This window comes from Anarhichas minor, unplaced genomic scaffold (assembly GCF_050575085.1).
Source record: "Anarhichas minor isolate MPS153535 unplaced genomic scaffold, ASM5057508v1 ptg000051l, whole genome shotgun sequence".
Lineage (NCBI taxonomy): Eukaryota > Metazoa > Chordata > Actinopteri > Perciformes > Anarhichadidae > Anarhichas > Anarhichas minor.
The window spans coordinates 3,689,079-3,714,175 of record NW_027466497.1 but is presented as its reverse complement, the minus strand read 5'-3'; the positions used below and the strand labels follow the sequence as shown (position 1 = coordinate 3,714,175).

General features: G+C 43.0%; 1 protein-coding gene across 1 annotated transcript; it reads right to left on the bottom strand.

Moving 5' to 3' along the window:
- Positions 1-3,285: 3,285 nt before the first annotated feature.
- Positions 3,286-25,097, bottom strand: eepd1 (endonuclease/exonuclease/phosphatase family domain containing 1). Its single transcript, XM_076075279.1, has 8 exons — positions 24,923-25,097; positions 23,907-24,827; positions 11,216-11,267; positions 5,900-6,010; positions 5,354-5,488; positions 5,052-5,190; positions 4,534-4,728; positions 3,286-3,745 (listed from the first exon to the last, which is right to left on the bottom strand). The coding sequence occupies exons 2-8, from the start codon at positions 24,752-24,754 to the stop codon at positions 3,555-3,557; spliced, it is 1,671 nt and encodes a 556-aa protein (XP_075931394.1). The 5' UTR covers positions 24,755-24,827; positions 24,923-25,097; the 3' UTR covers positions 3,286-3,554.

The window sequence follows — 25,097 nt, the reverse complement described above, 5'->3', positions numbered from 1 at the left end:
TTACATTTGTAACACAAAACACTGAATGTTGCATTTCCATTCATAGCAGCTGGATGTGATGTTGCATGACGCGTGCCACATTGGATGCACGTGTCCAACATTCACTTCTCTTTGGCTTTCCTCTGGAAAAAAACCATCTAACTCTTTAGCTGCTAAATGCTCCACTTTTCACACAGTGAAAGGAACTACTTCCATCAGTTGCAGACTGCCAGACAATGCATCCAATCGGTGGCGAGGAATCATTGACCAATTCTTACCCACTCAGGTTTGGATCCCGCCAATGCTCACAGACACGGCGTTCCAAATTGCATACTTTGTATTTGTACTTTTAGTACATACTGTAGCTGCCCTTACAAAGTAGGTACTGTTCTCTCTGCTCTTCTCAGTGTCAGAGATCAATAAGGAAAGTTTCCACAGTTGAACATGCTGCCCCACAATCTGAGGGACCGCAGTAACCAAATCTGACACAACACACACTGCTGGCCTCTACAAACCCTGTCCAGAGGTGTCAGACTTCCCATTCCCCAGCGTCTGGTTTCACTGGGGAACTGGAAACCATTGAGGGGCCCCGATTGGTGACTGACGGCTACAAGCAGTGACATGCTGCACAATAGGTATCAGTGTATACACAGAGGCCTCCCCCTCCCACCTCCTTACACTTGGCTCTGGTAGTGCACTTCTAATGAGAATGCCCTCTCCTTACAAGGTTTTTGTGTATGGAAACTATTATACATGTTTTCCCCACTGAAGTGCACTAATGTACTTTCTTTTTTAATTTTTTCAGACTTTTATTTCATGTTTTCTTCCCCTCCGCATTTTCTAACACTTTCTATTGCTTGTGGAATATGTTTGTTGTTTGTATCTCTGTATTGTTTTATTATATGGTTATTAATATTTTCATTTTTGTAACCCAAAGTGGTTGATTGAGATGGGAAGACTCTTTTAGACTTTTCAGTTATTTTAGGAATGAATACATTGAACGTTGCTGTTTAGAAGACTGTCCTGCTGAAGTGAAATCAGATGAGGAGACAGTTGAAGTGGTTATTGTGAAATAGAGCAAAATCTCCACTAGAGGACAGCAGATCACTATAAAACTATTTCAGGCAGTGAACTACAAGAGCAGAAACATCCAGAGAAATCCTGAAATCTTATTCTCATAATCATAATCCACCAGATATCAATTCTAAATTTAGGTCGACATCTCACTGCCAGCTGAAAGCAAGACACATACAAGTGTATATTAAATAATGGACTATACATACTTACAGTGTATATATATAAATTGTTGAATTTCCACTATACATCAAAATAAACACATATACTCAAAATAAGAAAATGTGTTTTTTTACATATTATATCATTTTAATAGGTATGAGAATATGGCTACACAGGTATGCACAATATGAATTACAACTACGGTAAACCAAGCATCAGAGGCTGTGCAATTTTCAGCTTGTTAGCAAAATATTATTATGATATTATTGTTATCTAAGAATTTAAATAAACAGTAAAGTTTGCAAAAGTCATTATCTTGGTTGTATTAATTATATGTTGTATATACTGTATGCACATATATATGAATTCTATGTTTTGGACATAAGACTGTTTTCATCACTGTAGTGATACCTATAAAAATGCAATAAAATATAATTCATATACAACCCTCATAATGAATTCATATTTAATCCACATAATCGTGAGTCAGGGCAGGTGATGTACCGAGTGAAGCAAACATCTTCCAACACCTTTAAAGTTAACTAATAATTCACATGTTGTTGCTGACAAACACCATCCACCTAATCCTGGTTTTAACATTTACCACAAGCAGGAAACCATCATGGAGATAGTAAACGCAAAGTAAGTTCATATTTTTTTGGGATATTTTGAATGCTTCAGCATTAAATTTCGTATTTTTGGCCATTTTTTAAGGGTTAAAGGACAGATGATCCAAACAATTATCCAAATATAATTGTTGTATTTTAAAGTCAGAGAGGAGGATGAGTCAGAGGGTACATCCCAAGTCTCTTAATTCTCATTTCCTCGTTCCTCTCTCCTCGCATGGTTTCCTCCATGCATCCCTGGTGGGAGGGACTAAGACGCAAGGAAAGGACCCAAGTGAGGGAAACGGGGATGCAATTAAGAGACTTGGGATGTACCCTGAGTCAGCACCAGAAAGCATCCGAACAACAGGAAGTTGTTTACCGTCGCTGCATGACTTCCTGCAGCAGCTGAGGAAGTTCAACCTTCCAAATTCAATGACGGTGCACCACCATATTCGATCTGCTGAGAAGGATGCAATCTGCCGTCCCTCCAGGATCCTTAAGATAGTGGCCAACCCCTCCCACCCCTGACTTTTTAAAACACCCTCAACCTGCAGAAGGCTGCAGTCCATCAAGACCAAAACCGCCACAAGAACATTCACTGCGATTTAAATTTAGCAGTACTCGTTTTTTTCTTTTCTTTCCCCGTTTGTTATTATGCACAAAACTCTCAAACCAAATTCCTTGCATACAAAAATCTGATTGTTGTATTTCTGCTAAAGCGTAAAACATTACCTTCTCTATCACCTGAAAACATATTTAGATTGTTCTTAAAGAAAAGCATTTCTGTCCAAATGTAGAACATAACAAAATAGCAGTTTATACTGTAGTTAGAATGAAACTACTTTCATTCCACTACTCCCAAGTGGCCAAAAGAAAGGAAATTGGGATTAAATGGCATGTATTCGCAAACCAATTTGTGCTTAATTTTGCTTGATTGGTAATCCAGCAATGGGAAGAACAGATGTCATGCAGTCAAATGCATTGATTAGCTGTCTTTCACCTGCACACAGAGCATGTATGGATATCTCTATTCTCTACTGAATCAAAACACATTTGTTATGTTCTCCGACAGGTTCTCCTAGAATAAGATCGCTTGTGTTATAATGTGGATCTATTCCGATCTGTGATCAGCGACTGATACAAAAAACAATGAGTGAGTTTTTGTCCCTTTAAAATAATCGCCGTGGAGCCGGTTAACGAGCAGAGGCAATGTCCTCTGACGGGTCTCTGGCCATTTCCATCACAGAGGACGAACACACGCGCACACAGAGAGCTGGCTTACATAATTTAGTAGAGCTCAGCCTTCATGAGCTCTACAGCCGGGATGTTATCACCCTCTCAACTGCCAGAACGGATAAGCGTCACAGCAGAGCCGTTGGAGAGCCGGGTCATTCAGAGGATCCTGATGAGACTAATGAGAGGTCGGACACAGCTGGAACATCTTTCAATTTCTCTTTATTTTTATATACATATAGAAAATGTTTGGCACATTTCTTTTTAAAGTACATTATATATATATATATATATATATATATATTTTGTTGGAACAGTTTATGGCTCTATGACCAGTTACTATGATACATTGATAAATTGAAACCAAAAAGGCAATCTTGGCACTTCTTCACATTCATCAGGAAACTCTTTGCTCCACAGCTAACCAAGACGAAGCAGGATCCGGGTTGGTCAAAGTCTTATGTCACTAACTGTCTTTTTCTGTGTCTGTGGATGTCGTCACCGCTCATGTTTGGGTATAATGTCTCCTCTGTCCACCACTGCTATGCCAGGCCTGCTCAACTCTTTAGGGGAAACGTCTGCGTAAAACTCAGCCACCACGGGGCAGTGATCCGACGCCACGCCGCCCCACGACCAGTTGTCTGGGATCCAGGGGTTGGTCAAGCCCTCCCGCACCACCGTGCAGTGGCCTGTGGGAGGGAAAGACACAAGGAGATGTAAAGTCAGCCACCAAGACAAAGGATTTACACAGTGAGGTAAACTTGTAACAAAAAGCTGTGACATATCCAACTGTCATGAACTCAAGCATTAGCTGAAGCTGCAACTAGACTCCATTCATCATAAATAACTGTGACTACCGACTCATGGTTGTACCATGTTGCAGTTGTGTAAGTGGACGTTTGTGCCAAATATCCCGTTCACTAGGATGAACCGTACGTACGTATGGATGGATGGACGGACAATCCGAATACATATGTAAATATTGTATGTAAATACATACATAAAAAAGTAAACCAGGTGTCCTGTACTGCTACATGTAAATGTCAGACCAGTCGGGTCGAGTCAGACTCAAGTCATAAAATGAAGCAACTAGCAGGCCTTTTTAAGGATATTTAATTAGCGGGCCTATGTATTGAGGTCTTGGTCTCAGTCATGTAAAAATGTTTATAGGCCTGACTTGTACTTGTCTCAAATAACTTGAGACTCGACTTTGAGTTGTAGCTAATGACTCAAGACTTGACTTTGACTTGTCTTGAATGACTTGAGACCTTATTAAAACTTGTTTTAATTGACTTTGACTGAGAGTTGACTTGTTACAATTAGTTTTTCTCTTAACTTGCGACTCAAAATATATTTATCTCGATTGACTTCAGACTGAAATTTGACCTGTATCAAATGACTCAAGACTTGTTTTGGACTATTCTTCACTTGATGTGTCTCTACCACTGTCCAAAAAACGCCCACACAGTGCACTTACCAGAATAGATCTTCTTGAGGGAGCGGCTCACCCAGATGTTGTCCAGACAGCGGGTGCCCTGTGGTGAGCGGGTGCTGATGTTGGTGAACTGGGAGGATGGTACCAGGGCACAGAGCTTCTCCTTTCTCAGAATGTCCAGCTCTGAGCTCTGAGCAGGCGAGCCAAAATCTCCCAGCACCAGCAACTCCTTCTCAGCTGCGGAGAAAGATGCGTAGAAAAAGATTGAGAATAGGAGGACTTTATCATAATTCAGCTCCATATAGAGATGGAGGACGCGCAGGACACAATGTTTCAGAGACTTTGTTTCATTCATTCTGGTGACTTTTAAGGTGGGAGAAAGAAATACGGGAGAATTGGGACACTGAGGAAACCGATAGAGAGCAATCAAAAACTGGAAAATCGGGACAGTTGTCAAGTTTGGTCTGCGATCACTTTAGTTTTGGTCCGTCACTCCAAACTGACACGTGTTGTGATGTGTAAAATAAGTGACTTTCACTGATCTAGCCGGACAGACTGACCTTTGATTGTTTCCTGGATGCTGGGCGGGAGGTACGGACACTTGGCTTCGTCTGTGTTGTGGTTCTTGCCGTTGGACTCTCCTGATGCAGCTGTGGCCTGCATGTGGACGTTCACCACTGTCAGCTCGTATGAACCAACCTAATGGGAAAAGTCAGAAAGTTGATTTTAGTCAGAATCCAGTTGGCAACAAAACAAAACAAAATGCAGGGACATGCATGTTGGATACAATATGTGTTGTTGCTGCATAGATAATTATTTATCATTCAACTAAAATCTGTTCTGGACATCGATCATTACTTACAGAGAAGTGAGCCAGGTAGAGTCGAGGGTAGGTATGATTTCCGTTTCCATTGACAATCGGAGACTCCAGGACTGCAGCATCCTTCAGGTCAATACCGGACGAAGTGTCCCACAGAAAGCCAGAGTAGCTCACTCCCTGGAACAAGAGGATCATGGGAAATGGAGTCAATATTCATTGAGGTAAGATGACCCTTAGTGATCTCTGTGAGGAAACTACTTTTTTGCGGCAGTGAAGACTTAAAATGTAAAGAGCAAAAAAAAAATGATAAGGAATGAAAACAACTTTTCAATAAAACTGTGCATAAATGTTTGAATAAACAAATAAGGACTTAGTGAGAAAAATAAAAAGTAAAGACTTCAATGCAAAAAAATGCACTTGTACAGCATAAAATGATTTTAAAAAACTAAGTATCAAACTGTGTGTTGTTTCTCTAAATTCCCTCATGTGACGTGTAGCTGCTTCAAGTATTTCTGAATTGTTTTCTGTCCTAGGACATTCTATGTAAATCCACCCTTTAAACAGCGTTGTGTAAGATGGCTGATGTACCTTGCTGGAGTGTCCCGTCGGTTTTTCAGACACGACACTTTTCCACAGCCCTCGTGGCCATTTCCACTTCCGTACGCTGGCCAGAGTCCCTTGGTTTAACTCCACACAGAACTGCAACAGAAAACAGAGAGAGGACATTCTGTCAGCACTTTGCACAGACACCAGATGTGTTGTTGGTTGCACTTCATGATTTAGAAATAGTGTAAATGTTGATTGTAGTTTTAGTTCTGCTGACTTAGACGTAGAAACACAGAAACACGCTAAATAAATCACTTGTAATGAATGTTTAACTGTCGGAGCAATATTATTAACAATGTGGTTGTTTGGCTGAAATTCAGAACTGTACATTACAAGACACCAGTGCCAACTAAGCACCCTGTGAGTTGATAATTATGAGAATCAAAGTATGGTATTGTAAACATAAAAACCCCACAGGGGCTTGAACACTTAAAGGGACACAGTGGTTGACTTGGAACATATCTCCTGGTGTTTATAACTAAATGCCAACAGGACTTAATCTCTGCTTCTGATCAGTTTCTAATCATAAGTGCAGGTCACATGGAGTGTTGTTCTTTATCATAACACCTGAGGGCAGATTAACTGGTCGTCAGCAAAAATAAGTTCTGCTTAACAGTCTACCAGGCACTGAGAACCAATATAGAGTTCAGTGAACTCAAGTAGCCTCATCTCAGAGAGGAAATACAGTGAGAAGGAGGAAGCCTCGTGTCAACATCACTGAGAGAGGGCTAAACCAGCAGTGGTGTAACACTCTGGAGGCAAAGGTTACTTTGAGTCGTCATGAAATAAGTATGAGAAAGCAATAGAGGGAGCTGCACACATGCTCATGGAGACTCAGGTTGCTGCTCTGGCTGACCTGCCATGGCTCTAAATTTAACCCGAGAGGTTCCCTTTGGGGCGCCGGGAGAGTCAGAGGAACCCCACCGAGAGCACATACATGACCTCTCCACGAGAGGCCCACACTGAAATGGCACCCATTCATTTTTAAGGTGACACTAAAGTGACATTTTAATAATGAATGTGTAGTAGTGTCGAGCAGAAGTCTCACAGAAATGTGCAGTTTCTAAAGCACGGTTTTGAATTACTAATTTGTGCACTAACTGCATTTAACAATACAGTTGACGTTTAACATTTGTTTACAGGACGTAAAAGAAAACACAAAGTTGTTTGACATGTAAAAAAGAGAACTCTGGAGAACACCAGTGCTTTTATATTAAACTGCATTAAAGTTAAAAGTCAAGTACAGTAGGAACTGAAGTTGGGTTGTTGTGTCTACCCAAATGTCCCCTTTGTACCCTTTTTAATATAGCGTTATATTGTATATATACAGTATATAGGTGGTCAACTTTGGCTGCTGTCAGAGAGCTGAACATATAGAATTGTTTAGCAAATATTAATGTGGTGCAAAATGTCAAAATCGACGTTGACAGTAACGATGTCACTCTCTATCACACAGAGAGTAACATTGCTCGCTGTATACACATTTTTCGAGCTCCATTTGCTAGAGTTTGCTCGCTAGATTAGACGTTTTTTTTTAATGCTGAAAGGATCTTTTGTGTGACTATTTGTGGAGAAACGTGGGACTAAAACTCAAACCACTTCCACAAGCGCAGTGCAAAGCTAGATAACACTAATGAACACTCATCTGTGTCAAAGTCTATCAGGTCACCTCAGCGCTACCACAGCTCTATCAGGCGGCAGCGAGATATACAATCACATAGAACTGCATTATTTTTATCGCCGCGGAGCGATAAAATTAATAAGCAATTTCAGACTGCCGGGAGGTTAGAAACCCCCAACAGGATTTACTTTCAGCTGGCGTCCCCAGGGGCCATTGAGCCTGTAGAGTGAACAAGGATGAATTGCTCACGAGTACAACTTTGCCAAAACACCCTCATAATTCAGCTTGTGGGGCACAAAGTGCGGGCACAGCATGCAGGCAGGGCCCTGGCGAGGAGCCCAGCAGGCCTGGAGGAATCACCTGGCAGAGCTGGAGAGTCCTGTGATACCTGGACCCCACCATGTAGGTACAACAACAGAAACTGGCTCGTTTCTCGCTGCCAAGGATTTAATTATCCGATTACTAGAATGATTGTTTATCAATAGAACAGACGGAGGATGTAAAACCTGCTCACCATCACTGAGAAAGCCTGAGAACATAAATCTGCCACTGCAGGATTATTTGACTTTGGGCTTAAAGACGACGCATTTTCAAAAGTAAGGAAACAGGCGTGGAGTTTGAAAGATGTGGGATCTAACCAAACAAGACAAGGGACACTTTTCACATTACGAGTAATCATTGGAGGCATTTGAAAAAATTCTGCAGCTTCAATTTATCTTTTTAAATTATTTCAATTTCCTCACCCTGAGAAGAGCTCTAAGAATAGCATAATCATCTTATAATTATCTTCAATTATTTAGAAGTGTGGCTGTAATGAACCCTGCAGCCTCTAGGAGCTGCTCGCAGAACTTGGACAGAAAGCAATAAATGACTTGAGGTTGTAAAGTAGCGTTTGTCTCCGTTCTTCCTGTTTTGCATGTCTATACTCTCTCATGAGTATGTTTCTGCTTTCAGATCTCTCTTGAAAAGAGATCTGAATCTTGTGTGGCTGATTTAATAAAGGCTGAGCAGATATCCTGATTGAAGCTTCTTTTCTTTCTGTTCCCCGGGGGGGGAAAACCACTCATGATCAGTCTGACTGAAACATGAGCAAAAAAAAAAAACCAAGAACAACTGCCGCCTCATTAAAGCAGGATAGACAAATGAAGACATTTAGGAGCAAACAGAAGAGAACTCACTGAACCCTCAGGGGACTGCCAGATAACCGGGTCTGGGTTTGCCAAAATCCACAAAACAACAAGGAGAGAGAGAGAGAGAGAGAGAGAGAGAGAGAGAGAGAGAGAGAGAGAGAGAGAGAGAGAGAGAGAGAGAGAGAGAGAGAGAGCTTGTGTGTTTTTGAAGTATCTATAAGGTGTAAAGCTAGGCCATTTGTCCCGTTATGCATAGTAATTATTGTATTTGCACCAAAGCTTTTTTCACAGTAACCAGGAAGGTATTTTACAGGATGACTAATCCTGAGTTTGAAACCTAACCACAGACAGAGAGGGTGCCTTAGCGACAAAACAGACAGAGGATAACAGTCTAAAACCGGCACACACTTCCTGTATGACCAATCACAACATGTGTCCGGCAAACATGTCCACCAAAGTCACAATGAAATGCTCTCATGGGGGAAATTGTCTTATACACTAAATGGACATTTACCACATGAATGAATATCCACCAAAAGTTAGATATGTCAGACTTTAATGATGACATGAATCCTAATGGTGCATATTTTAACAGATTGGTCACTTATAATACTTTGTATGTAGTTTATATTACTTCTATGAGCTAATTGCTCATTTTATTATATGTACAGCCCTTTATATGAATGCTTTGTGATATTGGGCTATAAAAAACTTTTTGACTTAAGACTATTATACTAAATAAATATAATGTGTAGAGAATTTAACACATGCTTTCTCTTCTATATGTGAACCAAATACACTACCAGCAAAACACTACAGCAATCATAGCGATATGACATTTATAGAGTTCCTACTGTCATTCAAAGCAATGAGAGGCTGTTTAGAAACTTTTATTCAATTATTTATGAAATTCTAGGCCCTAAAAATATATATCTGAGAAAAAAACAAAGGCATTAAAAGTTTATTTTGACAAGCCGCGCCGCACAGAGTGAAGTGAACGATCTAAGAGAGAATGGACAACGTCTCTCAATCACTCGGCAGGAAGAGGCACTGCGGGGATAGAAGATGAAAAGGGTGCGAATGAATAAGACAAGACAGAATAGATGAGAAAACAGGCAGAAAATCAGTGTGGGAGGCTGGCAGGAGTGAAAACACTGCAACGTGCTACCACTTGTCCAGAGGTAACTCATCCTCCCACCACCTCCCTCTGTCCGTCCAAAATACTCTGTTGCTGACCTACTTCCCTTTTCCACAGAGCTCCGATTCCTCTGCCAACGATCCAGCCAATACAGAAAGTGACATTGCACATGTGCAAAGAAGTGTGTAGGCTGAACGGGAACGCATCGTACTGCCCAGAGCCGTCTGTTGAACTTGTGATATTTTGTGGATGCACTGACATCTGAGCGTTAACGCAGTCGCCCCACGTCTCTGCTCAGAAAGAGAGTGAGCGATATGACTGTGCAGCACACTTCATATATCAGTGCTGAGTGAGTTTACCCAAAGTATACGTACTGACAGATTGAGGTCCAAAAATAAAGGTGCAATGTGTAATTCCTGGTTACATGCATCATTCAAAAGAAAATGGTTCTCAGCCCTGTTGATTTGAATGTGATGTCTGTTCTACTCTCACTCTATTTCTATGATTTCACCTCTACCACTGGGTCCATACAATCTGGATTTACAGTTTTAAAAACGAGCATTACCACCCCGCGGTTGTCTGCCTCCGCCAACCATTCATGTTGCAGTTTGCATATATGTCCAAATGTCATAGCATAGCATAATTAGCACATGAATTCTGGGCCAAAAACGTGTTTTGTGAGGTGACAGTGACCTTTCACCACCAAATTCTAATTGAAATTGTTGAGTCCAAATGGTAGCTTTTGCAAAATTTAAAGATATTCCCTCCAGGCGTTCCTGAGAGCCTATTGCGTTCACCAGAATGAGCAACCGGAAAACTGAATTTCGACTGTAAAGGCGGTCGCTGGTGCGGAGGCACAAAAGGCCGACTAACTAGCAGCAGGGCAAGAATACTCCAATTTTGACCAAATTGCTGAAACTCTGAGAGCCGGTCAAAATAACACTGCTATCTTAGTTTATTGTGACAAAACCTCGTGTGGAAAACGGACCTTCAGTTAGCGGTTAGCTGTAGCACTTTGCATTCTGCTGGCGCTGAGTCTAACTTGTGTAACGGCAGCAACAGAAAGTTTGCTGATCTGGCTGGGAATCCAAATGCGAGTCTAGAAATAGAAGACATTTACACTCGGGACAGACAGAGGGAGAGCCAGACACAGAGAGACAGAGAGCGATAGAGAGACAGACAGATAGACAGAGAGACAGAGAGAGAGAGAGAGAGAAAGAGAGAGATGGTGGGTGCATTTGCATAACAGCAACACATTAAATAAATGGGAAACACTGAGTAAGAGTTTCTGAGTACATTCAGAGTGTTGAGTCATTACATTGCTGCAAATCACAGCCGGCTGCAACACCTCCAGTAGAAATCCTCCCAATCAACCAGTGTGACCCCGGCAGAGAGCAGCTCCACTTTACCTTATCGAGAGCCTCCCGCTCCAGCAGGTCCTGCACTGCCAGTAACTTGATGCTGGAAACAGACAGAGAGGATGGGTTTTTACATTTACATATTCACATCTTGAACATATCCACGCTGAGCAGCTGACACCCACACACCACAAACTGTTTCACCGGCTGAGACGTGCGAGACCACCATTCAGCCGGAGTAGAATTCGCCTCCTTGTAAATGAAAGGTCTTTATCTGCGTTCTTAGCGGTTTTGAGATATTGAGCTTCAAAACGTTTTTGCATTTCAAATCTCTTTCATACATGAAAATGACAATATGCACAATATCAAAATCATATAATTTTCATACTTTTCTTTTTTTGTGGAACAGCTCAAATGCATGTTTTAATCCTCAGAACTAATTTTCCGATTGAAACTTTCAGGTTTTATCTTGAAAAACACAAACAATTTACTCATAATGTGTTTTAAAACATACAATTTGTGTTATAACAGAGTGTCTACAAGTATGAGAAAGTTCAATTTAATGCTTTTTATGACATTTTTACGATATTTATTTATTGTTTTAGGTATTTGACGAGTTGGGAGTGAGAATGGATTGGCAAGACCCTCTAGTGTATTGAAATGAGGGCTTGTTTTGTTTTTAAAGTGTTCAACAAAGAAGACAGAGTAATTTACTCTTCCAAAAGTTACATAGTCTTAAAATTATTGTGAAAAATGATTGTATTACCTAATTATAACTTATATAAACTAAATGATAAACCTTTGGTTACGACCAAAACAAAGAATCATAAAATAATACCACATTACCCCAAAAAAGGTTAGTTAGGCGCCAAAGAAGGAGGCTGGAAACGTGCCAATCTCAAAAAGGGAGACATTTTCAATACAATGGAGTTGAACCGAGCAATAAAAAGAAACACAGTGACACAGTGTTTAACATATACAGTCATGTTTGATAGTGCTTAAACCTGGCCATGTATTCTATTATGTCTCATAGTGTTGACACAACAGACACAAGTGGACACTGGTCAGACTGGATCCTCAACATGATCAAAAGCACATTTCCTCAATAACTCTCTCTAACTCCTATTGAGGGAGTTTGGATTGGTGTCATAAATTCTATCTGCCAACACATTATTGCGTTGTGAAGGAGGGGGCCTTTACAGCCCAATAAACATTTATCTGTATACTTTTTAAATGACTTTCCAGACCAACAGTCAGCACAATAAAAAGAGCGTGTCTGAGAGGCACCAGTGCTTCTCCTCCTCCCTTCATTTGGCTCTGACGAGGGACTGTTTTGCAATGCAATTTGCGACAGAAGTGACAAAAGCATTACCCAGTATTTCATTTGGATTAATGTCTTTTACAAATGGCCATCTGCACATAAAAAAAAGTCTTATGAAGGGAATCAAATCCTGCTAGTTGACACCCGCAATCTTCCAGAGCTCAATCTGAGCCATTTATTATATTAGAGCAAGAGGAGAAAAAGTGCTGCTGGAGTTACACACAAGGCATTATTCTAATGCACACACTCACACAGCTCAGCCTGCAGTGCTTAACTGATTCACTGTGTGCAACACAATGAAACGAAGTTGGTGGCAATGTTTTGCCCTCTAACCTGCTAATCCACACAGAAAATCACATTGCATAACAGTCTTTTCTATTAGTGAAGTGTTGCTGCTGCTGCTGCTGCTGCTGCTGCTGCTGCTGGGCATTACAGGAGGTCTGTTACCACTCCACACTGACTCACATTCACTTCACTGAGTCACCAGGCAGCAACAGCATCATATGTAACGTAATCAGTCGGGCAATTGTGAGGGAGAACACAGAGGAGTTACGGCACAAATCCTCCACAAGGTTGCTCACTTCATGCTGCAAAGGCTGCGGAGCTGTGGAGGGCAAAGCCGGCCAAGAGGAGAGCACTTCCTGCACCTATTTAGACTGACCACCATGCTGTTACGCAGCATTAAGGTCCGACAGGAAAGATGGCAGAGAGACCTCCCCACCACAGAATATCATTCACCTTCTGTTGCAGGTTTTACAGGGGGTGGAGACAATTTCTTAAGTGCAACATCCTATCGTTTCACTTAATGCGCATCAATTGAGGACCGTAGCCATAGAAGTCAAACGTTTCTTTTTGTGCCCAGATCTAGAAAATAATTGCTATTTGTATGGTTTTGTTTGCATCCCATCACCACACGCCTTCTTTGACTTAATGCGAGGTAAAAATGAAACGCCAAAGTACGGTTTACATTTTGTAAAGTGTTAGTTGTAAAAACTTTGACTTGTTATTGGCTCTCTACGCAGCAGCTATACAATCCACACAGCCAAGATTGCCGGCCTGCACGTGGGTTAGCGGTAGCTTGCAGCCAGCTAGCGGCGCTAACGGCGCAAACAGTGCTAACAACGACACCAATGCTGACAGAGCTGACTTAACCTGAGGGGGAACTGGAGGGTGGTCGTTACGCAGTCCGGCCACCGTGGGTCGAGGAACAGGGCGTTATTAGCTGTGTAAGCACTGTGCAGTGTGGTGGCTATTAATCAGTGGTACACACACGCAGCATCTATTCACACGATTAGTATCGAATGAAGTATTGATATCGGTGTCAATTCAAAGGTACTGGTATAATACTGGCATTGTAATTTTAGGAGTCTAGATGTGCCGATCGATGGAGCGAATATGCTGGAGCAGGTGACAGTGCCTTTGACTTGAGGTTGTGGTGCAAATCTCTGTATGTAGGGCGGCTAAAAGTACGGTTGAATATTGAGTGTGTCTGGTCTGGTCTGCATCAGAGTTTGATCGACTCCAACAACGAGCTAAACGAGCAAACACAGCAGAGTTTGTTTGAACGGTACCAAACAAGAGGAGAGAGTCTGAATATCATCGAGAGGCCTTTTAAACCTTTCAGTTGACCTGACTGACACAAACAACTGGCGTGTGCTCATACCCTCTTAATTCAGCTGATGTACTGTTAATGCATGCTGACAAAAAACCAGTAAGCATTGCATTGTACCAGGACTTTACTACAGCCACAATCTGCACTAGTTGAAGGTATGTAAATCTTAATCCTTAACACATTCACTGGGACTGGAATTAGAATCAATTGAAGCAGCTGCTGATGCATATTCAGCAGGCCGCAGCTCGTCCAGTGGGTGAAGGATAAAGAGGCATGGAGATGAAAATGGATCTAGATGAGTGGAAAACTCGGGAAAAGGAAATGTCCAACAGTTTGTTTGAATTTGTTATAGAAGCTGGCTCTTCTTACTCAATACACATGTGCTTTGTACAGTACTTTTTAATTCATATTTTCCAGCAAATCACACAGCAAATCATAGAAAAAGACAAAAGCCTGCTGGTCTGGAGGCTGCAATGTTCAGAACACCAGACACTACAAGAGTAACACACGACATACTGATGAAGTTTCACAGACTGGTGAGATCGGTGGATATCGTTTAGGATGGCGCTACGAGAATGCTCATTAATTGTGCAAAATAGAAAGAGTTGATCCAAAACAACACGCTAATTCAGTTTTTGACATTACAAAGCTATGGCCACCCCTAAGGCAAAAGCGTAATTAAACTAAAATTATGTCTCAGGGAGCTTCTATAATTCATGGTAACATTGTGAAGTTTTTGGCCACTAGTAATGCCACGGAGCAACGTTTTTAAAAGTGGGTCCCTCGTTTCGCAAGCACACGGGTGATCCCCTACACGGTCCTGCTGCCGGCTTTATGCTAATCCACTGCTTAACAGTTTGTGGTGGTAACGCACAAGGACTAATGCAACAAAAAAGCAGATTTAAAAAAAAAAAATCTGCTTTGCAAATGAGGAACTTTGTTATGCCTCAGGGACACACACAATATGTTTAGGTGAACAACACAACAACCGTAATGTCAGTGGACAAGCTAGTGTTGGCCAACTGTCAGCTCTTTAAAATAACCACTACTTGCAGATGTGTGTTTGAAATGCATTGCTGGCCACAGGCCTTCGACGTGAAATAGAATACATTTTAAGAAAAGCTTGAAGCCCTCTTTTCAAATGGACGATCAGTTCCAATATTCCTTGTTTCAGTTTTCTACTGCCTGCCCCACCCGACTGAACAGCCTCACATTACGTAACACCGAGAGTCTGAGCAGAAACTCCTGTCGCCTTCGTAATCAGCGAGACCACAGATCCTGTTTTCAGAGCAAACAGGCCTGCAGTCACAGAGATGACACCTCTTTCCTCTGCTGAAGGTGTGATCACTCCGCACAATGAAAGAAGCTCTCACAGAAGCCCTGCTTCGCTCCCGCTGGCTAATATTCTGATCCTCCCGTTTCCACTGGCCAGGATACAATCCCAGCACACCCTGAGTCGACCTGAGCTTCAGCCATGTCATGAGGACATGGAGGAAAATGCTGAGTCTGTGAGGCAGTGAGTGCTTCGATTGTACTCCCAGGCCTTTAGAGGCCAATAAAATGTGCTGTGTCTATCGGAGATAGTCCTGATGCAAACAACACTTAAGAAAGCGTTAAGTGCAAAAATACAAACAAAGCTTGCAGAAACACTCCGTGACATCGAGCCGAATCCATCAGTGTCACTGTGACAACAGAGTCTGCCGTCGATGCGGTGGATCTCTGGGGCCCCATATCTAGAGCTGCTGTGCAGACACAAACACAACACCATGGAGCAAAACAGTCTGCTTCAGTGTTTGTCAGATAAAGGCAAAATCTGAGGACAGACACAAGGTTGCATTAGAAGTGACGAGCGGCAGCAGCGGTGATGACCTTGAACATAAGTAATGCCTCTCAGGACTCTTCTAGCCCTGAACGAGGAGAGGCCACCGAGCTGCAGTTCAGCACACATTTAAAGAGCGCATCGCCTGGTTGCTGACTAAATGAACTCGCGAAAATATAAAAGCATAACTATGAGCTAAGAGACGCAGACCATGTCCCGTCACTAGTAAAGTTCTAACTAACTACGAACTACGGTGGCCTTTAGGTGACAGAAAGGCTCTGGCTAGAGCCGCCAGTGTTTGGTTTGTCCGTTCTGGGCTACGGTAGAAACATAGCAGACTCTTCAAAGAGGATCTGCACAGATGTAGATACGAAGGGCTCATTCTAAGGTAACGAAAACCAGAATCTTAGTTTAAGGTGATTATACACTAAAAATAACATAGTTATGAATATTTCATTCCTTGTCTACCGATAAATCCCCCTAAATCCTACACATTGTTAAGATTTACTATTCCGACCAAGTATTCAGTTTAGCTGTATTTTTCTGTATTTACATGAACCCATATTTCTCTTCACTCCCTCCAGGGCCCACAAAGCAATGCATCTTTTGTTTCAATCCCGCTGATTAAAGTGGAGTTGCATTTATCTTACTGGTGACGATCGCAAACCACTTTGATTTGCTGCCGCAGGACACAAACAAGCCCTAATCAGCTTTTTTTTAAGCAAAAGAATTGGGGTTGGGAGCACTGTATTGGCCCGAGTGACTCCTGCCGGGCAGGGCTGGCTGGGCAATGCCCCTAACTCACTGTCCCACCACAATAAAATGCTGCGCCAATGGAAATTTCCACATGAGCACCCAACAGCCTGCGTCAGCTCAGCATAGCCCTCCCTTGCAGCACCCCATCCTCATGACCTCAGTACCCAGGCTGGCCTCAATCTCCCCGGATTCCTTTAGCAAATGAGGCTGTCTCAGTGAAATCCAAGAGCTATTCACTAACATCACTGAAAATGTGAACGCCCAGCGTGTTGACATGTGGGTCTCTGATAGTTCTGTCAGCCTGTAAAGGGATTAAAAGAGTGTGTGACGCTGCTGGCAAACTCTGTGCCCGCCTATCTCATAATCCAGGCCTAATATACCACAGATGTTGGGTACATCCTCTCGACAGCTGCGCTGGGCTTGCGTACGTTGCAGTCAACAGATTTGCAAGCTGAGATGGGTACCGTCCATTTACTAAGCGTGGGAGTGGCTCTGCTGTGGGTGAAGATGCATTTTGCGGTATCAAAGAATGGAATGCACTTTGTGTAGAATGACTTGCTCATTCTACATGATTTGCTTCCTTGGTGTAATCACGCTAAGCAAGTCGCACACTGTGGTTACTGAACACAGGCCAGCAGCATTCTTAGTGTTGGTTTGTCTCAAAGTTAAAGATATAGTTTGACATTTGGGGAAAGGAACTTGTTAAACTAGGCTGACCACAAAACAATGTCAGTATGATTTTCAAATTTTATCGGAATTATCTAAAAAAAAAAAAAAGCATAAAAGTTATTTGGGAGTTTATTGGAAATGCTTCTTTTCTCTCAAGCCTCTGAGCTAAAATTACCATGATCTTGCAGCGCTCTTCCGCATCTATGGGCCAATAGAGCAAGTGCACTTTGTATCCTTTAACCCCGCCTCATTCACATGAACAGAGAAAGGAAAACCATTAGGACCTAATATTATAAACAAAGGCTCTTCAAGTGTTTGTACTGGGAAGTTGATTTACTCCCCCCCCAAAAAAATATCTGCTGATTTACAGACGTCTCTTTCCCATCATGTGACTAATATAATGAAATGCTGTGTGTAAAGGCAGTCATTCACTGATTCTATGTATGCTTGTAGTTTGGAGAAGCCAAACAAGGAGCAGAAGCAGATCTGATTAGAGTAATGGGATTAACAAAAGAGCGACGACAGCAGCGACCATCTACACGCCTGCCACTCAAAGACCAGGAATATCACCAGCAACTCATTATCATATAATTGGCTTTCGTGGCTCCAGTGTAAACACAGCAGCGGTGGCTATCATCAAAATCATAACCGATCTGTCAGATACACATCTGAGTTATTAGGAAATTAAACCAAACACAAACCCAATGAAAGCAACGCTATGACACATCTTTGGCAAACACAATGAGGATGTAGGTCTCTTTGTCTGGTGTCACTTCCTTTTTTTAACTCTGACCTGCAGCTAACTACAGCTAGCTTTTAGTAGCAGGCCTCCACTTCACGTGTGATGTCAGCCATCCATCCCCTATCACCATCAGCCCCTGTCAGCAAGTTCAGGGGTCGACTACAGACACGGCACCACTGAAAACAAACCCTGGTGACATTATAATGAAAAAAACAAGAAAAAAAAATAACCTCGAGTAAACTTTAAAGGCTTTAGAGGATTTAAAGTTCAGCTTGTTGAGGAAACGGAAGCTGACCTAAGCTCATTTCACCATGAGTCATGTTCCAGTGACGACAAATCAGCATCACGTTCTTTTGGTAAATGTTATAATTAGATCTTGCCAGGATGTTCAGTTTAACAAGACACGCATTGATTTACTGACTGCAATTCAATTTCTTAAAACTTTTTTACTTTCCAAATAACTAATGAATCTGCTAAAAATTGTTTAACAGAAATCATTTCAGATGCTTGTCTCCGAGTCCGACAGAGTAGACAGAAATGACCCCCCTGCATTAGCGAACAGCGGAGGCGGCTTGCTGGCAACCAACAACACACTCAAAGCTTCAGACAGGAAGGCAGCGAATCTTCAACCAAGCAGCCACTGCACCAACTGGACAGACATTAGCTGTAAAGCTAGAAACGAATGTCTGTTTTCAGCTCAGCCTGTTTTTGTTATCTCTCTCCCGTCACATTTCCTCTCTGTAGGTTTATGATAAGCATAAAGCCCCAGGATTAATGCGAATTCTTCGCTGCAAATGGGTCCTTCCATTGCCTTTGTTTGTAATCGCAACACCTCTGAAACTCCCTTCGCGTTTTGTCTGTACACACAGAAAAGCTTCCCAATTAAAAAAAACAATTTATACCGCTGTGTGTGGATGTGTTTATTGACCGGGAAATAATTGATCTAACCGCCCAGTACCTCCGAGCAGAGATGCTTTAGCCCATTTAGAGATAACGGTCAGCAGGTTTTTATCCTCTGTACAGACACACTGGTACCATACCTGGCAACCTCACTGCACTGAGACCTTGAGAAGTTGTGCACGGACACAGCACATAAAACCACAAATTGTCATTTTTTACATTTTTGTTCCTGTACAGATACGACAAACAAGCTACAACATGTTAACAAGAGATCTTGATATAAGTGTGTTGTTTTTAGTTTTAGACAGAGGAATGCTAGCTTGCTTCTAGTCTTTATGCTAAGCTAAGCTAACCATGTCCTGACTCTGTACTTAACACTGAAATAGATCTTCTCATCTGACTCTTAAATGTGGAACTATTCCTTTTTACGTTGCCATAAAAGACGTCATGTCAGCGAACTGCACACTGCATGCTGACGTTTACTGGCCTGGGCTCGTCCACAATGACTCAAACAAAAAGGAAATAAAAGAGATGACAAAGGATCTGATATCAAAGAGCCCATTGTTCTTTGGACAAATCACTTTCTCACTGCCGTCCTGTAACTCAATTTCGTGTTTTATTTAATACTTCCTGTGTGCTGTCAGGTAGGTAAGGATGCTACACTGGATGCATATAAGCAGTCACGCTGTATGGACGTTCTCTCTTGCAGCCCCGCTCCACAATGTGGACAGAGAGGATGGGTGGTGTTTGTTGCATAAAAGGATTGCTTCATGCCGCTTGGAAGATACATTAGACACCACGTGTGTTTGTTTCAAAACTGAGACACATTTTTCTGTGTGACACAAGAAAAGAACACCAGACTGATAACAGCATTAAAAACAAAAAAACACTCCAGAAACAGAAATGTCCTCCTACATGCTGTCACGTAGAAAGACACGATCCCTGGAGCAGATTTGACAGCAACGCAGCTTTTCACCACCGTAGCCACATTGGCTCTGAATCAAGTGAGTCCCCGTCAGCTCATATCTACACCTTGATCCACATTAGCCCTGCTGTTCAGAGCTTTTGGCGACTCTTTCACTTCCCTTCAAGCCCAAGTTTGTGAGGCCGGCTGACGGCTGGCTGATTACCAACGTCCCACAGGCTGTGGTGTGGCTGAGCACAGTTTGCTGCGTAACCTCTGGTTAGCGGGAGTTCATTGAACTCTAGTAGCTGTCCGCTTGTGCCTGGAGGAAAGCCAGGAAGTGTGTAAACTCAGCCTGGATCTTGTGAATGCTCACACAGCGAATATGAGCACTGCGCAAACACACTGAATCTCCTCTACAGCCTCCTCCTCCTCCATAACAATGATCCCTACAATATCACCGTTAGGGTTGCAACCCACGGCTTGGGAACACAGGAAGTCAGAGGCATAAGTGAGGGAAGTGGTGGAGATTTACAAAAGGATGGGTGGGTTTGGAGGAAGATGGAAATGGAGGAAGATCTAAGATGGTGCCAAAGGTAACCAGACAGTTCTTATAAAAAAAAAAACCACAAACACAAACACACGCTCCTCGGTCAAACGGATTAGTCATGTGAGGCTCCGGGCTTTACCCAGCTTGCACTGGGTGTGGTGGAGTTTATGAAAGGCTTAATAAACATGGATGATTGTAATCATCTGACATGAAGGCAATCATACCACACCTTCTTTACAGTAAATTGGACATTTTCTTTGCCTATCATTTTCTGATATGTAACAAACGTAACGTTACTTATTATGACGCAAACCATGATCGTTTCTTTTGTTGCCTCAAACTAAATTGCTTCCATGGTGGTAACAGCATCTGACCATCGTTGTAACTCTCAAAAACAAATGACGCGTCAAACATGTCCACTAATGTGGAGGTGTGGAAGCAGGCAGGGTTTGAATTTTAAGCTCTCTTTTTTTTTCCGTTCCTCACACTACCACGTACATCACTTCTCACATGTACAACCAAGTGCAACACTGTGAATGCACTTGAGAGGAGACCGTTTGAAACTAATGCATTTTCATTTAAAAATCCATTACTTCTGCTACGTTTAGACAGAGCATCGGCACTACTCCGGCGTTTCAGAATCCCTGAAAAGACGTTTGAAAAAGCAGCTGAAGGCGTTTCAGGTTAAAAGGAACCCTCCAGAGTTGCATTTTAGTGTGGACGGGATAGAAATGGAGACCTTTGAAAACGATTGCGCAGAAACCCTCGTTCGCTTCTTGATCGAGTCTCATCAGTCGCGACGTGTTCTTCCCCGAGCGTGGTAGTATGGATGTAGATCATTCCTGAAATGGCACTGAAACACTGAGATCGTTTTAAAAATGAAAACGTAGTAGTGTGTGGATGTAGTCTTAGTTGTTCATATGAAACGTGACAGAAGAAGTTGTGTGTGAAAAGAAAGCTTGAAGGACAACTTCACACACACACACCTCCCCATACCCGACCATTCGCTGCATACAGAGGGCATGGCTGTCAAATTGTCAGATTTGGAAAGTTAGAAAAGGTGTTTCAGACACTATTAGGAGATCCGATAACGACGAGCACTCAAAGACTACAAGACCTTTAGGCCGCTTCAGATCACATGTTATCGCCTCACATCTTCTATTAAAGTTGCATGTGAACACAACGACAACCATCGGTTACCTCGACAAGTTTCACACCGATGTGAATGCAACTGAACCGTACAGCCTTATGCTGGAAATGTAAACTGACAAAGTGTCTTATTAAGAAGTTGCACCTGGCACTGTCTTGCTAGATCTTGCTCGGGTTATGGTCGGTGTAGATTGTTTATCACTGGCGCTGTCAGTCAATAGTCTTTTGCTTTTTTAAATAGAAGAAAAGGCGAATTGTACTAAATTAGTAATTCACAAGTTGAACAGACACTCGGACATTTTTCTCTCATCGTTTTTCAGCCTCTAGCACAGATGCCTTTTATGCAATATTCTCCAAAGAATGATAATACAAATAGGCTGAAGAGCATTGAGATGAACCCATCGTTCTGGTGGCGCTTCCACAGTAAAAAACGTCATAGTAGTTATAATTTAAAAACAGCAAGGATGTGGTAATCAGACAACAGACCGACATGCTGCCGGTCTGTGATCTGATAACATGCTGCAGAATGAGTCCATCCCCAGAATAACCTCGCAGAACATGACCGATAACTTTGATCTGAGATCCAGCACCAAGTATTTCAAAACCATCAGATTGTTTAGAATTGTTTGGCACAGATATCTAGTCCATGGCAGTTCAGCTTATCAGGAGGATTGTTGAAAATCACAATAAGGTCTACTTGTCGTCTTAAACTTTTGAATAAATGACGAACAAATTAACAGTGGCAGATGAGTCAACTAAAGTCTTTTATAGTCAATTTAAATGAAGTCTGAATGTTTTCTTTTACAGTAAAGTAACATTAAAATTACCGATTTTTAAATGGAGTTCGGTATGGCGGCGTCTCCGTACGACAGAACGTTTGTATTGTGGGACGGATCACATGATGGCTGCATTGCAGAGGGTACTAATTTTACCGGCAGTGACGCTTTCAGATGCAACAAACATGTGCTGCAGGAATGCCCCATCATTCATGAGCCAGCAGGTCAGGGCTCACCACCAGAAGAGGATACCGCACAGCTCCAGGCCCGTCAACTGGCAAACTGACAGTGAGATTGAGAAAGTCTGGTCACACCCTCCTTTAAACAAGTACGTATTACAAACAAAGAATAATTGAAGTGAACAGTCATGTGCGCAGAACAAAATAAATATCTTTGCGCGTCATATCGTGCGGAGCAATTTCAGGCTTGAGCTAATAGAGCCGAGCAGCTTGTTGTCGAGCAAATACGCGTAGAATCACACTGAATTATTCTCCTTCTATGCTGACTGTGGAACCTGACGCTGAAACACTGCTCTCAGGGTTCATCAGGGCGGATTAACCTGGATTCACAGAGGCCTATTGTCCTGCCATCTGCATAAATGTTGCACTTCGGGCAAACGGAACACGGTCACCTGAAGTGGTCCTCAACAGATCGAGGTGCTCTCCAGAGGTGTTATACTGGCTTTATACACTGCTGCAGACTTTAGTCTTGTCACGTCGAGGGTTTTATGGCCATTAATATGTATTTATATTGTGTGTCTGTGTATTTGTAATACTGTGTTTTTTTTTTACAGCTTTCTTTTCTTTTTTCCAACAACTTCAATTTTAGTTGAATCTTCGATTTGAAGTTTTTTTTCAATGTTTATATATTTTATGTTTTAAATACGTTGCAAGGTTCACTTTTTGTCGAATAAACCTGTCAGTGGGTAAAAATGTGTTTTTGGACCAGTACTGACTGCTCCCACCCTCAGTGCTGAGTGTGTGTGTGTGTGTGTGTGTGTGTGTATATACCTTGTCATGTGCATGTTCTGATCAAGTACAGTACACACAAAGACACGCAAACCAACCAGTATACTCGTACATGCTGCAATAAAGGTATCTGCTCACATGTTTTCTAAGTGTCAGGTAGTTTGAGTTAATATAATTAAACACACTCTTCATTCTCAGGTCCCTGGGAGCACACTATAAACTAATAAGGGTCTTAAAGACACAGGGCCACAAGATGAAGTCACAATCCAGGACCTTCGGGTTAATGTACTTTAGTGGTGCAAATTCCTCAACAAATTAACAAAACCAACTGATTTGAACCTTTTTTGGAATCTGATGTTACTCCTTAAGTTTTGTAGCAAAGGAGCAGCATCATTTGTGACAGAAACGCACCAAGAATGGTCCTGATGTCGACATATTAAAGATGGCGAGGGCAACAGGTTTTGGCAGGTTTTTATGACCTAAAAAGATCAAGCTTGGCCTCACTTTTGAAATCTGTGACTACGATTATTGATTGCTTGACTGAGTGCAGGTATGAGCACTGGGTGTTTGACTCACTCATTCTCCAGCAGGGTCATGCACACCACCTCCTTGACCCCCGGGTTGTTGGCCTTATCGCAGGAGCAGCCCTGCAGGCTCCAGGTGGCCAGACGCACCACGGGCTTCCCGTCCCGCAGGCCGGATGGGGGCTCCACGTTGGGCCGCACAGAGATGATCTGGGTCGGTCCTCCGGGCGGGAGGTCCAGGTCGTCGCTCCGGAGACTGAATGAAGTCGGGCTTGGGTGAGACTTCGTGGTGCAGGTCAGCCCTCCATTGGTGTTGGTGGACGGCGCCCTGGAACGCTCCACGAACACCTGGAAGCGGATTTTGTCCAGCAGGGAGCTGTTGATGTGGTTGACCCTCACCAGGTCTTCGATGCTTCTGAACGCACCGTGTTCCGCCCGGTAGGTCACGATGTTCTTGGCGATCTTCTCCGTGACGCCTCGGATGCTCATGAGCTGCGCCGGGGTGGCGGTGTTGATGTTCATCCCGGTGCAGGACTGGTGATCCAGATCTTTGCGCAGCGACGACGGCGAATGCTGGGACGAGCTGGTCCTGCTGGAGACGCATATTTCCAGCTTGATCACCTCCAGCTTGGTGGCCCCGATCCCGCTCACCAGAGCCAGGTCCTCCACCTTCTTGAACCCGCCGATACAGTCCCGGTACTCTACAATGTTCTGCGCAACAGCGCGGTTGACTCCCGGTAGAGTCATGAGCTCCTCCTCTGTGGCCGTGTTGATGTTCAGTCGCTCCTGGTTCACCAGGATGTGGCCGAAGTTACACGCGGCGCTGAACTTGCGCTTGCCGCAGCTGAAGTCCGTGGGGTCCCTGGGGATGGAGCGGTGGCAGCCCAGACTACCACCCATGGCTCCGACAGCAGGTCACCGGGGGCTCGGATCAGCGCAGCGGACGGGAGGGCCGCGGCAGAGAGGGAACGGGCTGAAACACAACATTCACGGAGGTGACAGTTTCAGAGATGAAGCGGCACATCCGTACACACAGACATGTTATCACAGAATATAAATCATACGCACCATAAAGCAGTTATCCTCAGTCCCTGTCTACATGCTGCATGTGTCCAACACACCGGCCCGCGCAGCTGACTCCTGTGCGCGGGTCCTCTGTGGACGATATACGCGAGTTGGATATTTAGGTTGCTTTGTAAACTTTGCCCTCCAACAGTCCGCTGGGTGGCTGGACACAGGTCGG